General features: G+C 35.5%; 1 protein-coding gene and 1 non-coding gene across 2 annotated transcripts; one reads left to right on the forward strand and one right to left on the reverse strand.

The window, feature by feature from the left end:
- Positions 1-16,124: 16,124 nt before the first annotated feature.
- Positions 16,125-16,196, reverse strand: TRNAK-UUU (transfer RNA lysine (anticodon UUU)). Its single transcript has one exon. It is a non-coding gene; the product is annotated as a tRNA-Lys (tRNA).
- Positions 16,197-18,852: 2,656 nt separating this feature from the next.
- LOC148942568 (uncharacterized) lies at positions 18,853-19,612 on the forward strand. Its single transcript, XM_089102305.1, has one exon. The coding sequence runs from the start codon at positions 19,145-19,147 to the stop codon at positions 19,610-19,612; it is 468 nt and encodes a 155-aa protein (XP_088958431.1). The 5' UTR covers positions 18,853-19,144.
- The last annotated feature ends 869 nt before the right edge of the window (positions 19,613-20,481 follow it).

The raw sequence follows: 20,481 nt of genomic DNA on the forward strand, positions 1-20,481 counted from the left end.
AAATAAGTATTAATTCATTGAACCCTTATAGCTCTTTACTTTGGTTTGCTTCTATAGTATTGCTTCTGACCTAAAAAGTTGAGTAGAAATTTCAGCTTCCATTCTTATGAATATCCGAAATTATCTGAGGGGAATATTTTTGGGGGGAGCATATTCCACGGCTGGGAAATTTCTGCTGGGTGGAATTTAACGCAGGGGAATTATCAGCAGGACATCTGAAAGTAACGGGAATAAAGAATCAACGGAAATGTCAGAGATAGCACTTCAGGTTCCTTTGGACGATTTTGTTCGTGTCTTTTGAAAAGACATTTTCAAAAGACAGATTATTTTCATTTGTATTACTTTCTCTGTGGCTGCTCAATTATGCATGTGAGGGGGGAGACTTCCCCCCACCACTGTCTACGCTAAGGTTTCAGTTTTTATCTCAAGGCTTAAAAATGAACGCAATGCGATAAAAGTATAACTCAGAACAACATATATAGAATAACATATGCACATAACACGGAACAATTAATAAAATTGCATATTATGAGTTGAATCTCACCCAAATGATGGGCCAGGGGGCTCACCATTCCACAATCTATGAAATCAATCCTGCAATAACTGAAAATATAAAGTATTTTTGAGTATTTTAACGTCTTCCACAACTCAAACGGTCCAACATTCTACAGCCCAATGAGTCTATCTAATCTCCTAAATGGGGAACGGAGGAGATAAGTGAAGTCCGCCCCGTATTGGATGAGTCTCCAACCTCACCGTCCCCCTCTCCTAATGTCTACGCTAAAGTTTTCTTCTTTATGCCAACTACGCCGCCCCCACCCCAAAGACTTTAATAAGGTAAAGTTTTGTATGGGAAGAACACATAGTATATCTATTATAATTATACAATTATAAGGTCAAAATACATACTCTGTGATAGATGCAAAATTGCTTTGGCACACAAAATCCTATTAAGGTCAATTCCAAACAGTCGTGATCCCTTTTTGTCAGCAAGTGAAATGATTTAAACACCCTTATTGGAGCTATTTTTTCAATCCATTCATTGTTGCCAATTGCTGTCCACAAGTTATGCAAGCTGTCTATTGTTCATATATAAGGTTTTTATCAAAGAGGTAATCGTATAGACTTTGAAAAAAGCCTCATTCGATTTAAATTGAAAGTTCTAGATCCGTTTTTTAACGTCAAGAATAATCGGACAGTAAGCAACCCCCCCATGCCATAAGGCGATACCTGTAGTGAGGCGATACCCAAACTCTTGTTTGTAGTTATTTTTATTCGATTCAAACTTGATTTGCATATTCAATTTAAGTTTCACTCGTTTTAAGATTTATTTATTCATTTGCATTAATATATTTTGTATGTTTGTTCGCATTGATTGTTTATTTAATTTCTGTTCGTTTTAAGTTTCATTTATACTTTAATAGCATTTATACTTTAATAGCATTTATTTATCATTTATATTATTACTTGTTGTACGTTTTTTGCTATGATTGTTTATTTAATTTCTGATCGTTTTGGGTCTCATTTATTCTTTAATAGTAATTTCTAGTCGTTTTGAGTTTGAATTTTAACAGGTATTTTTATCTCCTGAGCTTAAGTTTAAAATGACCTTTACTTTTCTTTGAAAAACTACTTTTTAAGAAAGTTTTTTTTTTAATTAATAATTAGAACAAGAAAGTTTTTGAAAGTTTTAAAATACTATAGCGTGGAGAGCCAGGTATTAAGGAGGGGGCAATCCCTTTCATATATGAAATAAGTTCTGTCCATTTTAATTTTTAATGTAGCTCCTTACTTTCAGAAGAAAAGAAAGCTTGTTCTTTTTTTATTTAACAACAGTACCAGAAAACACAAAATCAGAATATGCATGTCTTTGCTTTGTTATGCTATGCTATACAAACAACACGAAGCTATGTGGAATTATGTGGAAAACAGTGACTAGAATAAGATCTAAGCAATATTTAGACTATATGATCAATAGCGGTCCTCAGCGGAATAGAAGAAAGACATAAATAATCTAATTTTTGAATAAAAAGAAACTAAAAACAAAAATTAAAAGTGGCTTAGCTTTGTCACTTTCCAAACGTTCAACTAAGACTCAAAGATTATGGCACACTTAAAAGAGTGAAAACTGACCTCTATGTCGAAAATAAAAATAACTCCATCCAGTGCTTGGTGGCTTTTACTCCAAATTGTGGAATACTTGTCTTTTCAGCTGATCTAAAGGGAAGGAGAAAGTAAAGAAAGCCAAATTTGCGCCAGTAGGCCTACTAGGTTAAAGACCACTAGCCTACTTAACCTGCCTACATCCTTACAAGCTAGCCAAGACCTACTTTGTGCAAGCTGGGTTACCTACATTGACCTGTTTTATCCTTTAGGGAGTGTATTTTTATCTCAATAGGGAACTTGATTGCATAATTTACTATAACTTAATGGAAATGATTCTGAATGTTAGTGATTTTGATCATATGAGAAAGAGCAATTTCCCCAAAAAAAAGAAAAGGAGAGAAAACTGAAAGAATTAATGAATCTCTCAAGCCCCATACTATAAAAGAGAAAAAGTCAATTTATGCTTCTTCTTCTAATTTTAAGCTGAAACTTGAACCAAAAAATTTTGTTTCACGTCATATGTGTGTATTATTCAAAAGAGTTTGAATACCAATCTTCGTTTTCTTGTATTTCTTCTTTGAATCAATTCGATTTTGTATCAATAGTTCTATTCTTCAGCTATGCATCTTCCTACGCTTTAAGAATGTATCCTGTTTGGAAAAAGTGATATTTGAAAATGGGTTGATTTAAATTTACTTACGTGACTTATTCATAAAGTTATTTAAACCTGGCCAACGGAATTATATATCTAAAATCAGAAGTTTTCTATAAATATTTGATTGCTTCTGATCAATATTTTTGCAGCTTTAATTGCGTCATTTGCGAGCTGACTGAAATTAGTAACTGGGTTTATTAATAATAATAATAATAATTATAATTTATTATAAGCCAAAAAACAGGCCATAAAGAACAGTATTCTTAATTACACTCCACAATAAAAATTACATAAATATCAAGTTTCACTCATTGATGTCAACGCTTCATTTACATATTTACATAACTTCCTGATTGTCCTTTTTACAGTCGTTTTAATGATCCCTGGGAACTCCAAATTAACACCCACAAAATAAATTTACCTTAATATAGAAAGTTTCTGGCACTCGGTGAGAATGTGGGCCACATCCTCAATACCGAGGTTACATCTGGGGCAAGAGTAATTCATATCTGCATCTGGGGCCACCCTTTTTCTTTCAAATATTCTTGTTCTATTTTTTAGTGGCAGGCAATTCGCTCGGATCCGAAACCAGGTCCTCGATGTCTCCCCCGGTAATCCTAGTTTAAAATAATATTCAAATCCAAATATCTCTTTTACATGGGAATAAAATTTCAATGTTTCAGATGTTTTAACTGCCTGGGTCCACATTTGGACTTCCTGGTCTTTTATTCTTTCTATAATCATAGCCAAAAACGGCTCACCCTGATCTGAGGGTCCTAGCCCCTCATTTTAAATATATGATAATCCTAATCCATCTAAAACATTTTTTATTTGATACGGGCACGATCTTTTACGTTTCGACGGTAGCATCTCCACATAAGCTGCTTGTGCTAACCTATCTTCTGGCAGACTTATGAATTGGACAACAATTAGCCAGACTTGGAAAATGAGCCCAGGACGCTAGTCGAAAGGGTTCTCGGTGAGGGGTTTTTAGCACTAAATACGAAATATTACACCAATGGCTTTAAAGCAAAATTTTTGTGAAAAAGATAAATATGAAAATGAATAGCATTTTCGAAATACTTGCAGAATTATCTTCATTTTCCATTAGAAATTCGTGATTGGCATTTTTTTACAGTTAATATTCGGCTTCTTATGAACAACCCCTTTTATTTTTAACATTCCTCTTCTTCTTGTTCGGGTTAGTATGGCGGCGTCATCGCAAAATCTCATCATCAGAACTAAATTCTGAGCCCTGTAGTGGGTTGCTCCAGCTGATTTTGAGCTCTGGGTTTCTTATTACCAAGCTCAGATCCAACCCACTGTGCCAATACAGAAGCCTTCTTTTTCTTGCTTAGATTAGTATGGAGACGCTTTGGAATAACCTCGCCACTTGAAACAAATTCCCAGCCCTGCATTGGGTTGCTCCAGCTCAGTTCGAACTCCATGTTCTGTATTAACAAGGGCAGATCGAACCCACTGTGCCACTACAGGACTATTCTTCTTTTTCTTCTTGTTTAGATTATTATGAAGACAAGTTCGAATCATTGGAATCAAATTTGGAATCCTGCAGTGGCGTCTTGTAGCCGGGTTTAACTTGGATTCCTGTATTACCAAGAAGAACTCAATCCTACGGCGCTACTATAGGGCTCTTTTCATTCAAATAACAAAATGTAATACAACGAGGAATTATTTTAAAACATTAGACGAAACTAAATGAATATTCCAGCTCTATTTTTAAGAGCCGTCATCACAAAAGTAAACAAATCAGAATAAATTAGACTTACAGTAAAATACGTGACAGTTAAAACTAAAATTAAAACAGTCACAACATTATTACTTGAAACAAGATCAGCCAAGACTGAAAAAGAAAACAAAGCAATTCATTCAGATAATTAAAAAGAAAAAAAATCAGAAGCAAGTTTTTAATGCAAGTCATTCCTTTTGACCTTATATGACTTTTTTGCTATTTTTATCATTTCTAATATAGATCTGTGTGCTTTATTTCTATTTAGGAGTGAGGTTGCAATTAGGAGTAAGGGTTCTATTTAGGAATAAGGAGTAAGGGTGCCTAACATGCCTGTACATTGAAGGCAAGGAGTATAATAAGAGCAGAAATCCCCCTCCTTACGCTTATTCCCAAGAAACCCTCCCCCTCCCAATATATAGCCTAAAATGTAACGTTGTTGTGTTTTAAACCTAAAAGAATATATTGCAACATCTCCCCTTAGGGTTTAAGCTGACTCCACCCTATGCTCTTGGACACCCTGTACGTTATTAAAATGCTGGCTGAACAAATAATAAGCTATTTCATATACGTTTGGGAGACAGAATGTACTGTTTCACCTTTTTTTCTTTCAGAGAGATACACGATAATGGGGAATGGCCGAGTGGTGTCAAGAATCTTCTCTGTTCAATCTGTCCCCCCGCCTCCCCGATGCTTATTCTCAAAAACTCTTCCTCCCTGAATTACTTCCTGAAAAGTACTTTTTTTGCGTATCCAACCTCCCAAAACAGATTACAATCCCTCTTTTTTGGATCAGAGCTGAGCCCGCCCACGCTCATGGGCTTTGTACATTATTAATTAAAAAAACTTTTCCCACAAAATAAGTTTTTCAAAGAAAAGTAAAGAACTCCATTAAACAAAAAATGAGCAAAAATAAAATCAAATAATCTACCAAGCGAGAAACTGACAAAAATCAGCATCGATAAATAAATGAAACTCAAAACGAACAGAAATTACAATAAATAACCGAGTCAAACTCAAAACGAGCAGAAATTAACTTAAGCTGGGCGCAAAACACCTATGCCTTCCCAAGGCCAGAACAAAATTTGCAGTTTGCTGAAAAAAAAATAAATATTTTTACTTTTACAACTTTAATAAATCAAATAATATTAACATATTGATTACTAAATTTTAGTATATGTATGTTAAACTGACAATGCACATTCGTTTGTATTTTTTTCAGTTACGTGCAAATTATGTTCTGGCCTTGGGAAGGCACAGAGGTTTTGCGCCCAAATGTTAATTTCTGCTCGTTTTGAGTTTGACTCGGTTATTTATTGTAATTTCTGTTCGTTTTGGGTTTCATTTATTTATCGATGCTGATTTGTGGTAGTTTCACGCTTGGTAGATTAGTTGATTTTATTTTTGCTCATTTTTTGTTTAATGGAGCTCTTTACTTTTCTTTGAAAAAGTTATTTTGTGGAAAAAGTTTTTTTATTTAATTTCTGTTCGTTTTATAATGACATAGTTTTTTCAGGGAAAAAGAAAATAATGCTTTAAATGTTTTCTTTTTTAAGACTTTATAGTTTGACCTGCTATTTGTATCCTTGAGAAAACTTTTCAGCAATTTTCAACAACATACACCCTTCTAAAAATCTGGACACAAATAGTAGTGTTTAATTTAGTTTCATACTTCCTCTAGTTGACCTGAAATAGAAGACTTGATACCATTCGCAAAGAAAACTGTTTACTTTCTTTGATAGCTTGGATACACTTACGCTGTTTTGAGTTGCTCAAGTTTTAAGAGCAGAAGTAGTCCCGAAAGTTTGAATATAATACCCTCAGTCGTTCTTGAGATACTGCTGAGATGTCTTATTGGGAATTGGCATTATCACAGTGCTTTTTTATTTAATCTTAAGGCAACATTTAGTTTTTAAAAATAATGGGCAAATGTGAGCGTGGGCGTGGGAGGGTGTGAGTGGAAGGGGGATTAGGTGTCCTCCAATCACTTTCGACTATTAAAAAGGGCACTAGCCCTTTGAATTTCAAATCGAATGAGCCATTTTTCAAGTTACTACGACAAAGATTTCAATAAAAACCTTATATGCCCCAAGGGCATAACTTATAACCATAACTACTTATAACTTGCCCTGAGGGTTATGGGGGAGCGTCCTCCTCAAAAAAATATTTTCTATCTGGAAATCAACTACACTGAACAAAATGGCTATCTCAAAATTTTTATTGGATGTGTTTGGGGGAATGATGGGCGTGGGGGGGGGGGTGGATACTTGCCCTCCAATCACTTTCGAATATTAAAAAGGGCACTAGCCCTTTGAATTTCAAATTGAATGAGCTTTTTTTTTGAAGTTTCTACCACAACGCCTTCTATAAAAACCTTATATGCCACCAGGGCATAACTTAAAACCCTTGCCCTGAGGGTTATGGGGGAGCGTCCTCCTCAAAAACATATTTTCTATCTGGAAATCAACTACACTGAACAAAATGGCTGTCTCAAAATTTTGATTGGATGTGTTGGGGGGAATGATGGGCGTGGGGGGGGGGGGGCTAGTTGTCCTTCAATCACTTTTGACTATTAAAAAGGGCACTAGCCCCTTGAATTTCCAATCGAATGAGCCTTTTTTGAAGTTTCTACGACAACGTGTTCTATAAAAACCTTATATACCCTCAGGGCAAAACTTACAACCCTTGCCCCGAGGGTTTTGGGGGAGTGTCCTCTTAATAAACATATTTTCTATCTGGAAATCAACCACGCTGAATAAATTGTCTATCTCAAACTTTTTATTGGCTGTGTTTGGGGGAAGGATGGGCGTGGGGGGGTGGATAGTTGCCCTCCAATCACTTTCGAATATTAAGAAGGGCACTAGCCCTTTGAATTTCGAATTGAATGAGCTTTTTTTGAAGTTTCTACCACAACGCCTTCTATAAAAACCTTATATGCCCCCAGGGCATAACTTAAAACCCTTGCCCTGAGGGCTGTGGGGGAGTATTCTCCTCAAAAACATATTTTCTACGTTGAAATCAGCTACGCTGAACAAAATGGCTATCAAAAAATTTTGATTGGATGTGTTGGGGGGGATGATGGGCTTGGGGGGGGGCTAGTTGTCCTTCGATCACTTTTGACTATTAAAAAGGGCACTAGCCCTTTGAATTTCCAATCGGTTGAGCCTGTTTTGAAGTTTCTACGACAATGCCTTCTATAAAAACCTTATATGCCCCCAAGGGCATAACTTAAAACCCTTGCCCTGAGGGTTTTGGGGGAGTGTCCTCCTCAAAACATATTTTATATCTGGAAATCAACCACGCTGAACAAAATATGAAGTGCCCTGCTCTAAAGCAAAAAAAAAAAAAAATGATACATTGTTCCAACATCGTTCTTATATGCCCTCAGAGCATAACTTAAAACCCTTGCCCCGAGGGTTGTGGGGGAGTGTCCTCCTCAGAAACATATTTTCTATCTGGAAATGAACAACGCTGAACAAAATGGCTATCTCAAAATTGTGATTGGATGTGTTGGGGGGGGAATGATGGGCGTGGGGGGCTAGGTACCCTCCAATCACTTTCGACTATTAAAAAGGGCACTAGCCATTTGAATTTCCAATCGAATGAGCCCCTTTTGAAGTTTGTACGACAACGCCTTCTATAAAACCTTATATGTCCCCAGAGCATAACTTAAAACCCTTGCCCTGAGGGTTGTGGGGGAGTGTCCTCCTCAAAAACATATTTTCTATCTGGAAATCAACAACGCTGAACAAAATGGCTATCTCAAAATTTTGATTGGGTTTTTTGGGGGGAATGATGGGTGTAGGGTGCGCTAGTTGCCCTCCAATCACTTTCAACTATTAAAAAGGGCACTAACACTTTGAATTTCAAATCGAATGAGCCTGTTTTGAAGTTTCTACGACAACGCCTTCTATAAAAACCTTATATGCCCCAGGACATAACTTAGAACTCTAGCCCTGAGGGTTGGGGGGGAGTGTCCTCCTCAAGCACAAATTTTCATCTGGAAATCATCTACGCTGAATAAAATGGCCATATCAAAATTCTTATTGAATGTGTTTGGAGGAATGATGGGAGTGGGGGGGGGCTAGTTGCCCTTCAAAAACTATCAACTATTAAAAAGGGCACTAGCCATTTGAATTTGCTATCGAACGAGCCCCTTTTGAAGTTTCTACGACAACGCCTTCTATAAAAACCTTATATGCCCCTGGGGCATAAATTAAAACCCTTGCCCGGAGGGTTGTGGGGGAGTGTCCTCCTCAAAAACATATTTTCTATCAGGAAATCAACTACGCTGAACAAAATGGCTATCTCAAAATTTTGATTGGATGTGTTTGGGGGAATGATGGTTGTGGGGGGGGGGCTAGTTGCCCTCCAATCACTTTCAACTATTAAAATGGGCACTAGCCCTTTGAATTTCCAATCGAATGAGCCCCTTTTGAAGTTTCTACGACAACGCTTTCTATAAAAACCCTTATATGCCCCCAGGGCATAATTTAAAAGCCTTGCCCTGAGGGTTGTGGGGGAGTGTCCTCCTCAGAAACACATTTTCCATCTGGAAATCAACTACGCTGAACGAAATGGCTATCTCAAAATTTTGATTGGATGTGTTTGGGGGAATGATGGGCGTGGGAGGGGCTAGTTGCCCTCCAATCACTTTCGACTATTAAAAAGGGCACTAGCCCTTTGAATTTCAAGTCAAATGAGCCTGTTTTGAAGTTTCTACGACAACGCCTTCTATAAAACCTTATATGCCCCCAGGGCATAACTTAAAACCCTTGCCCTGGGGGTTTTGGGGGAATGTCCTCTCAAAAACATATTTTCTATGTGGTAATCAACTACGCTGAACAAAATGGCTGTCTTAAAATTTTGATTGGATGTGTTTGGGGGCTAGGGGGGGGACTAGTTGCCCTCCAATCACTTTCGACTATTAAAAAGGACACTAGAACTCGATATCCAATCGAATGAGCCCCTTTTGAAGTTTCTACGACGACCCCTTCCGTATGAAGTGCCCTGCTCTAAAGGAAAAATATTAAATAGTACATTGTGCCAACATCGTTCTTATATGCCCCCAGGGCATAACTTAAAGCCCTTGCCCCGAGGGTTGTGGGGGAGTGTCTTCCTCGAAAAGATATTTTCTATCTGGAAATCAACTACGCTTAACAAAATGACTATCTCAAAATTTTGATTGGATGTCTTTTGCCACTCCAATTTCTAATTGAATGAGCCCTTTTCCAAGTTTATACGACAACTTCTTCGATACGAAGTGCTCGGGTATGTAGAAAAAAAACACATTGTGCCCACATCGTTCTTTACTTAGGCAGCGCTAGCGCGCTGCCTATGATTAGGAAGGGGTTGGAAAAATAGTGAATTGTGTCCTTTACGCTTGAGAGATAGGGTCTGCGTTTTTCACCCTTTTTCTTTCTTTCTTTCAGAGAACTACCCAATAATTGGGCCTGGCGGAATGATGTCAAGAATCTTCTCTATGTAATCAATGTAGATGGGGTTACAGTATCGTGTCGAATTGTTATGAAAGAAATGCTTGGCACCTTATTCATCAATGGTTGGTTCCCTTTTTTGTTTTAGTGTGGCTTGTGTATTATGACGACAGATAGCTTGAATCAAATATAAACCAATATTGAATTATTTATTTAATTACAAAGATTGATAAGTATGAAATTTATTTATTAAAAAAGAATAAAAATCATTGATCAAAATACTCTAAATAAACTCTTTCCCTCAAGCTCAGTCCCGAAACTGACTATTTTCTTTAGTTATGTTTTTTTAAACAAGTTTTGTTTTCAAATACATTCAAAGAGTCACGTTAAAACCGTGACAAAAAACTACTCTTGGAGGGAGGGGATATCGCCCTCTCCACCCTTCACTCGTAGCTTACAAGTGGTAACTTGCGCTTTGCTGACAACTCGCTACAACACAACAAACCCCAGTTGCTAATTACTTATGTAGTTTCCAGTAAAGAGCAAGCAACCACTTGAACGTTGCGAGTGGAGAGATGAGGAAGGTGACGGCTCTTGTCCTGTCTGGGTAGTTTTTTTGGTTGTAAAAGATTACCTTAACTTGTAATGGTACCGGATAATTTGGTTGCTATTCAAACAATTCCATGGCTAGTCTTGACCAGTGAAAGGAGGGGCCATGTCTAGTTGAGTCAATGCCAATGACTTCCAAACCATTTTTTCTGCGACTGTATTCACATGAAAACGCTTTCCTTATTAAGGTCAATATATAGAGAGTTTATCTAGCCATCTAGCCCTAATCCCCTCGCAGTGACTCCCAGAAATGGCTTTTACATACACTAGATATGATATTAAGATGAGGGAGTGAACCAGAGTGGCTCTTGTATACTTAAATTAATCATCCTCTGTTTTAAACCGTTCTTTTTAATCCCTTTGCTTTATCAGCTAAGTAATATCCGGGTTGCAGCGGTAGCTAGCAACCTAGTAAGAGACGATCACGTCCAATGTTAAGAAAATAAAAACCCATAGTTCCTAACAGAGGAGTCAGATCAAATTAAAAAGTACACCATTAGAACCGCCTTGTCCGAAACCCCTGTATAAAAAACTTTCTGTCCCTTGGCTTGAACAGCAAGGGAAATATATTGGCATGAAAATCAAGAAAATTGACTTTAACCACGTTATTCTCCCCAAACGGGATATTTTTTTCTTTTTTCTTTTTTCTTTTTCTTTTCCACAGATAGCTTGGCACTGGAACATCGTAGAGGGTTGTTCAATAGCTCATTTTAAAGGAAATTAATTGGGTTAAAAACCTTTTGTAACTAAAATAAATTATTTCTAAAAGAGAATAAATTTTTCCACCAAAAACTGCATTTTTGATGTCTTTTCACACTGCAGTCTTTCAAACATAATCGTATACCAGCGGTAAGATTTGAACCCACTCCTCCGAAGAGACTGGTGGCTAACACCAGTGTCTTGGACCACTCGGCCAGGCTGCCTCTAATAAATAAATATATATGTGAATTTGGGTTGCAGCAGTAGCTAGCAACCTAGTAAGAGACGATCAGTCCCATGCTAAGAAATATAACAAAACTCATAAAAATAGAGTAAGATCTTTTACATTAAAGAACGATCTTCAGTCCATAGTAACTGAAGTGTTATAAGGAACTTTTAAACAGATGATGCTTACTGTAATCAAAGGTTACTGTTTACATGTTTTGAAAAGATATTAAAAGACTATCATTGGAATATCAAACCATTCTGTACATTGGAACTAGTTAGCTACTTCATTGTTTGAGGTTCGTCTCTCACTATTTGAAAGAAGAATCCGGGTTGCAGTGGTAGCTAGTCCGGGTTGCAGCGGTAGCTAGCAACCTAGTAAGAGACGATCACGTCCAATGTTAAGAAATATAAAAACCCATAGTTCCTAACAAAGGAGTCAGATCAAAACAAAAAGTACACCATTAGAACCGCCTTGTCCGAAACCCCTGTATAGGAAACTTTCTGTCCCTTGGCTTGAACAGCAAGGGAAATATATTGGCTTGAAAATCAAGAAAAGTGGCAGCTACTACAACATTCTGCCTAAACGGGATATTTTTTTCTTTTTTTCTTTTCCAGAGATAGCTTGGCACTGGAACATCGTAGAGGGCTGTTCAATAGCTCATTTTAAAGGAAATTAATTGGGTTAAAAACCTTTTGTAACTAAAATAAATTATTTCTAAAAGAGAAAAAATTTTTCCACCAAAAACTGCATTTTTGATGTCTTTTCACACTGCAGTCTTTCAAACATAATCGTATACCAGCGGTAAGATTTGAACCCATGCCTCCGAAGAGATTGGTGGCTAACACCAGTGCCTTGGACCACTCGGCCAGGCTGCCTCTCATAAATAACTATATATGTGAATCTGGGTTGCAGCAGTAGCTAGCAATCTAGTAAGAGACGATCAGTCCAATGATAAGAAATATAACAAAATTCCTAAAAATAGAGTCAAATCAAATCCGGGTTGCAGCGGTAGCTAGCAACCTAGTAAGAGACAATCACGTCCAATGTTAAGAAATATAAAAACCCATAGTTCCTAACAAAGGAGTCAGATCAAAACATAAAGTAGACCATTAGAACTGCCTTGTCCGAAACTCCTGTATAGGAAACTTTCTGTCCCTTGGCTTGAACAGCAAGGGAAATATATTGGCTTGAAAATATAATAAAGTACGACCTCTTGCCTATACTAAATTTTATACGCCACTTAATTATAGTATAGGTTAGTAATTCAACAGATAGCATGGCACTGGAACATCATAGAGAGTTGTTCAATGGCTCATTTTAAAGGAAATTAATGGGGTTAAAAACCTTTTGTAATTAAAACAAATTATTTTTCTTACATTAAGACATTTTAATTATGTTCCTTAAGAAATCATCATAAGTAAAAAATTTCCCATCCGGGTTGCAGCGGTAGCTAGCAACCTAGTAAGAGACGATCACGTCCAATGTTAAGAAATATAAAAACCCATAGTTCCTAACAAAGGAGTTAGATCAAAACAAAAAGTACACCATTAGAACCGCCTTGTCCGAAACCCCTGTATAGGAAACTTTCTGTCCCTTGGCTTGAACAGCAAGGGAAATATATTGGCTTGAAAATCAAGAAAATTGACTTTAACCACGTTGTTCTCCCCAAACGGGATATTTTTTTCTTTTTTTTTTCTTTTCCACAGATAGCTTGGCACTGGAACATCGTAGAGGGCTGTTCAATAGCTCATTTTAAAGGAAATTAATTGGGTTAAAAATCTATAGTAACTAAAATAAATTATTTCTAAAAGAGAATAAATTTTTCCACCAAAAACTGCATTTATGATGTCTTTTCACACTGCAGTCTTTCAAACATTATAATAAAGATCGAACTCTTCCCTATACTAACTTGCATACGCAACTTCACTATAGTTAAGATTACAGTATTTATATTTTTACATTAAAAGACAATCACTGAAATAACAAACCATTCAATACATTGGACTTAGTTAGCTACTTGATTGATTGAGTTTCGTCTCTTACTATTTAAAAGAAGAAAAAGCCGTAGGCTTTTTCCTGTTTGTATTTATAGTTAAAAAACGAACTCAAGTCCAAAGAAACTGAACACTGTGGTTCATTCATATTATCTTCATTATTTTAGCTAGAATGTAAATAAACAAGTTTCTTTTTTAAATTTTAAATTGAAAAGATAGTGCATATAATTCAACATATTAAAAGTTCTCCCCAACGGGAAATCGATTACATTAAAAGACGATCATCGGAATAATTTTACATTAAAAGACAATCATTGGAATAACAAACCATTGCATACATTGGACTTAGTTCAGCTATTGTAGGTTCTTCTTTTACTATTCCAAAGAAGAAAAAGCCGTAGGGTTTTTCCTGTTTGTTAGTAATCCGGGTTGAAGCGGTAGCTAGCAATAATCAGGGTTGCAGCGGCTTATAATAAAGAACGACACTTAGCCCATGTTAACTGAAACATAAATAGGGATTATTTAATTTCCAGCAGTATCATGGCTGTAGAGATGGCTGAAACCTAGTAAAGAACAAACCATTACAGTAAAGAACAAACTTACAACCCATAGAAACTAAAATAAGATTATAATTTCATTTTAAAGATTGATCAATGATGTAGGTTTAAGCCAGGTCGTCTCTTACTATTCCAATTAAGAAAAAGCCATAGGCTTTTTCCTGTTTGTAATACAGTAAGGATTTCAGTAAAGGGGCGACAATATTCCAGTAAAAGAGGCTTCAAATGAGAGGAAAGAAGACACCATTTCTCATTCTGGCAGTAAGAGTTCATCCAAATCTAATAATGAGGAAAAAGTTGAGGGCCAAGAGAAAAAAGAATTAAATCAGCACATTCTGACTAATGAGGACATTCTGAAGATGCTTTGTACAGATGCAGAAGAAAATTTAACACAGAAGTTTCTGCCTCCTAGTACTCTACCTGAAAATTCAACGAAAGTGCAAAAATTTAAAAAGCAGAAAATTTAAAAATAAGAAATGTATTAATCGAGACAAATAAACTCGATTGGATAAATAATCCAAGACAGCATAAAAGGGGACACTTTAGCTGCATCAAAAGACTAATTAAAGACAAACTTACAGTTGATTCATTTCGCAAGTTCAAAAAAGAATTCCTTAAAATTCTTTTACTACTTAAGAACGACAAAGATGTAAATTCTCTCATTCTGGATTAGATAATGGTTAGATCAAAGCAAGCTATACGCAAGTTGAAAAAACAGTACTACACAAACAACAGAGATAGTAACTTGAAAAGAAAAAAGCAAAGGTATTCAACCGACCAGGCGTATCGAGAAGTATTAATTGAGAGAGCAAAACAAAGGTATTCAACCGACCAGGCGTATCGAGAAGTAATAATTGAGAGAGCAAAACAAAACGACAAGATGTGTTATCACAATGATGAAGATTATAGACATGCAAAAATAGAGACAGCCAAACAAAAGTTCAAGGAGAGTTACCACAATGATGAAGATTACCGCATCAAATATAAGAAAAACCAAAAGCAAAGGTATTCAACCGTCCAGGTGTATCGAGAAGTAAAAATTGAGACAGCCAAACAAAAGATCAAGGAGCGTTACTGGGGTGACAAAATCTATAATGAAAAAATTAAATTCTCTGCGAGGTTGTACCGAAGAACGCATAAGGACAAAGGGAAAAATTACATTCAGAAATACAAGAAGATGGCAAAAATGCAGGCTGATCTTTGTAAATTGAGAAATATTTTACGCATGTTTTGTCGGGATCACGAAAAGTATTCAAAATTACAGATTAAAAATTCTCTTTGAAAGAGCGGATGCTGTTGAAAAGTCGGCTAGAAATTCTTTGGCAAAGCTTCATAGTAATATCCAAAAGAAATGTTGTCAGTTTAACGAAAAGCTTCCAAGGTATGGATTGGCAACTGCGGAACAGTTTATATGTGCAATGGAAAATTATAATAAAGAACGACCTCTTGCCTATGCTATATTTTATTGGCCACTTAACTACAGTATAGGTTAATTAAGTTTGTATAAATCCGGGTTGCAGCGGTAGCTAGCAACCTAGTAAGAGACGATCACGTCCAATGTTAAGAAATATAAAAACCCATAGTTCCTAACAGAGGAGTCAGATCAAATTCAAAAGTACACCATTAGAACCGCCTTGTCCGAAACTCCTGTATAGGAGACTTTCTGTCCCTTGGCTTGAAACAGCATTACAGTAAAGAACGATCTCTCGCCAATAGTAACTGATATACGGTGGCTCCAGGGGTAGCTACAAGCACATAAAGGGATCGATATGGTTCAAGACTTACGCTATTACACATGTAAGAGAATCCGGGTTGCAGCGGTAGCTAGCAACCTAGTAAGAGACAATCACGTCCAATGTTAAGAAATATAAAAACCCATAGTTCCTAAAAAAGAAGTCAGATCAAAACAAAAAGTACACCATTAGAACCGCCTTGACCGAAACCCCTGTATAGGATTATAATAAAGATCGAACTCTTCCCTATACTAACTTGCATAGGCAACTTTATTATAGTTAAGATTACAGTATTTATATTATACATCATTATAAATTATTAAAAGGTTCAAATGTTCGAAGATTATAGAGTTAAAAATTTTCCAACACCGGGAATCGAACCCGGGCCTGTTAAGTAAAAGTTAACTATCCTAGCCACTAGACCATATGGGACCAAAAAGAAGTATGATTTAAGAGCCATATGCATATTATTATTTCACCATACCAGTTATAATAAGGCCAAAACAAAATCGTCGACTTGCAACCTTACTTTTGACACATTAGTTAAATCTTCATCAGACTTAAAAAACGTTTTGCTAGTTTTACATGAAAGAACGAACCTTAGCCCATAGTAGCAGAAATAAAAATATCTAGGTTGCAGCGGTAGCTAGCAACCTATTACACAATCCGGGTTTAAGTGGTAGCTAGCAACCTAGTAAGAAACGCCAAATTAAAAGATGATCATTAGAAGAACAAACAATTGCTTATATTGGACTTAGTTAGCTGCCTGATTCTTTGAAGTTCGTCTCTTACTATTCCAAAGAAGAAAAAGCCGTAGGCTTTTTCCTGTTTGTAATAATACATTATCCGGGTTGCAGCGGTAGCTAGCAACCTAGTAAGAGACGATCACGTCCAATGTTAAGAAATATAAAAACCCCTAACTCCTAAGAAAAGAGTCAGATCAAAACAAAAATTACACCATTTGAACCACCTTGTCCAAAACCCCTATTTAGGAAACTGATCACTCTTGGGCTTGAATAACAAAGAAAATATATTGGCTTGAAAATCAAGAAAATTGACTTTAACCAAGTTATTCTCCACAAACGGGATATTTTTTCTTTCCGCTTGATTTTCCTCCTCAACTAGCTGGGCACTGGAAAATCATAGAGAGCTGTATAATAGCTCATTTTAAAGGAAATTGCAACATCTAGTCACTTTTGCAATTAAAAGTAAAATACTTTTTAAAGTAGAATCAATTTTGTCAAAAAAATTGCATTTTTGATGTATTTTCATACTGCAGTCTTTTCAAAGATTCTAATAAAAGATAATATTATTAGTTATTCTAATAATATTCAAATATTTACGGTCGAAAGGAGTATTCAAATTTAAGTAATTAGTTATGCTTATTTATTTCCAGGGTTTAACGTGGCAACACCGATAAAATGTAGTACTAACATTAAAAAATCACAATTTTTAACAACCCAAAAAAAATCTTGGAAAATATCCAATTTCACGTATGAATAGTATGCATAAGATGTGTTTAGAGAGCAAAAAAATGTTTTGATTTTGATGTCCTTGTTACTTTGCGTGAGTATCTTTATTCTACTTTCTATTATAACCTGAGCATGGCTCATATAATAATAGTATCTTACCATATATGTTTGATTTTTGCTGACGAGGGCTTCTACGCAGTATGTGCTGTGGACTTCATAAGGAAAAATTGAGAGTTTACCTCCAGGAATAATACCAAAGCTAGGCTGTTGAAAGACATCATAGTCCACTATTTCCTGGAAAACATGAATAAGGATAGAAAGACATCATATATATATATATGAAAGGATAGAAAGGCTGAAGAATAGAAAGGATAGAAAGGCTGTTGAAAGACTTCATAGTCCACTATTTCCTGGAAAACGTGAATAAGGATAGAATTTTTTTCTATATGGTACAAAAAGGACAAGTTCTTTAGATTCTGCATCAAAAATTCAGCTAATAAAGATTATATATGTAACGAAAAAGCGAGACTTTGTAGTAGAATTGAAAATGATTCGGTACTTGCCGGTTATTCGAAACACACCCTAGAAGGGAAGTTAGGTTAATCCTAATGAAAGATAACAAAACATGATGATAAAATAATACTTTAGAAGGATAATTATGGAAACTACGACAAAGAATCATTGAAAGCAGGCCGCGCAGAACGTATTATATTAAATACCTAACCCAATCTAACCTAACCTAACTTAACCTAACCTAATTTAACCTAACCTCTAACTACTTCTAAATATTAAATATTTAATTGAAACATACTGACATCGTAGTTTTCTCACTCAAAATAAGCAATTTTGTCAGATCTCAGACTGCGTAATTCTTGAGAATATTCTGTTTAACAGACAAGTACCAATAATCAAGATTATGGAAACCTAACATAACATAAACTAACCTAACACCTAGCGACCTCGATATATTAAATATTTGGTTAAAATATAGATATATCGTAGTTTTCTCACTCAAAATAAGCTAATCATAACCAACTCCAGACAGGCAAACTGATTATCATCGGAACACTGCGTAATTCTTGAATGTGTTTCGTTTAACAGACAAGTACTAATGATTCTTTAAAAAAGGAGAGGCCGATTTTTTCTTTTTTTAAGCTCTATCTTAATATATTTAAATCTATCCATATATTTTACCATTGCAAAACGGTACAAAACATCTTCACTTTTATTTGCGAAATTGCCTGTTTTGTTCAAGATAATTAAACAGTACACCGGAAAAAATGTGATTACTATCGCACAAGAATTTTAACTGTCAAATTAGATGAAAAAAAAACAGACGGAACTAAGGAGCAACGTTAACACTTAAAGCAAAAAAATATACTATATATTAGGGTGACGTCATCACCCTAAGCCCCCCCCCCTCCCTCCGTCTTAAGTCTAATTTTTTACAGGAACACATTTTTATTGAAAAATAAATTCAATTTTTAAATCGAACTGAAATTAAAATAAATTTCTAAATTAAACTAAATTTCAGATTAAGTTAATTATAATAAAGAACGAATATTTTACCGATTTTCTACTAATAACCTTATATGACATATTAAGTGACATGACGCAATATCCAACACCAATTGTGCACTAATAACCACATATGACGTAATGAGTGACGTGAAGTAAAAACTGAAAAAATCAATTTTTATTTTATTTTACTTTTGAGCTCAGAATTGCTAAAGTTATTAATTAACTGCAAAAATATTTATGGTAAGATAGGATATTTATTTCAAAAAATGACTATCACAAACCCCGAAGGGCCAAATTCGTAGTTGATACTTTCGAAACCTGAAAAACCTGCTTCTTATGTTTGGAAATAAATGAAAGAATAATCTTGAATTTATTGTGAACATTGAGATGGAGTTCAAATTTATTTTGGAGCTTTTGTTTAAGAGTGCTACAGTAAGAAGTAGAGCTGATGCCCTACTTCTCTTAGTAAATGCAAAGCTCATTGAAGCTGGATGTCACTTTGAAGTTGGGGATGAGACTACAGTCGTGCCACCGGAAAATTGGAATGAAGGTGAAGTTTACGATTTGAATTTAAAGTATGAGGGGAAAACTCTATTGTTGAATGGTGTCAAGACAGAAAAAGAGCTTTTTGTTAACTTGCACCTCCAATCGGGTGATAACGGAATCTACGCTAGCGTGGCGCTCCGACTTGATGAAGCGACTGATAATTATTCTCGAGTAAAAGATGCTCTTCACCATCACGATTTATTGGTTGCTCGCATCCAAAAGGATGTAATTCAGCCCCTATTCAAGGAGAAAAAGAAAAATAATAAAGAACGAATATTTTACCGATTATCTACTAATAACCATATATGACGTAATAAGTGACATGACGTAATATCTAAAACCTATTTTGTATTAATAACCATATATGACTTAATGAGCGACGTGAAGTAAAAATTGAAAAAAATAATTTTTATTTTATTTTCGTTTTTAGTTCAGAATCGCTAAAGTTATAAACTGCACAAATATTTATGGTGTCTGAACAATAGTTTTAATCTTTTAATTTAGACTAGAAAAATACCTGAAAATTTAAATATTAGTTTAATTTTTTGTTAGGTTCTTGATACTTGATACGGGACATAAAAATTCAACTAATGGTCACATAATGGTTTCAATCAAGCAAGCTACACGCAAGTTAAAAAAAGAGTACTACCAAAAAAACAGAGATAGCATCTTGAAAAGAGAAAAGCAAAGGTATTCAACCGACCAGGCGTATCGAGATGCGAAAATTGATAGTGACAAACAGCGTTATTATAATAATGTAGTTTATAGACATGCGAAAATTGAGACAGCCAAACAAAAGAGCAAGGAACGGTATGATAACGATATAGATTACCGAAACAAAAATAAGAAAAAAGTTGCTACCAGAATAATGGGTAGATACTGGGGTAACAAAAGCTATAATGAAAAAATTAAATTCTCTGCGAGGTTGTACCGAAGAACGCATAAGGACAAAGGGAAAAATTACATTCAGAAATACAAGAAGATGGCAAAAATGCAGGCTGATCTTTGTAAATTGAGAAACATTTTACGCATGTTTTATCGGGATCACGAAAAGTATTCAAAATTACAGATTAAAATTCTCTTTGAAAGAGCGGATGCTGTTGAAAAGTCGGCTAGAAATGCTTTGGCAAAGCTTCATAGTAATATCCAAAAGAAATGTTGTCAGTTTAACGAAAAGC

This window comes from Artemia sp. Qi Xiang Cuo, chromosome 16 (assembly GCF_049724085.1).
Source record: "Artemia sp. Qi Xiang Cuo chromosome 16, ASM4972408v1, whole genome shotgun sequence".
NCBI classification, from domain to species: domain Eukaryota; kingdom Metazoa; phylum Arthropoda; class Branchiopoda; order Anostraca; family Artemiidae; genus Artemia; species Artemia sp. Qi Xiang Cuo.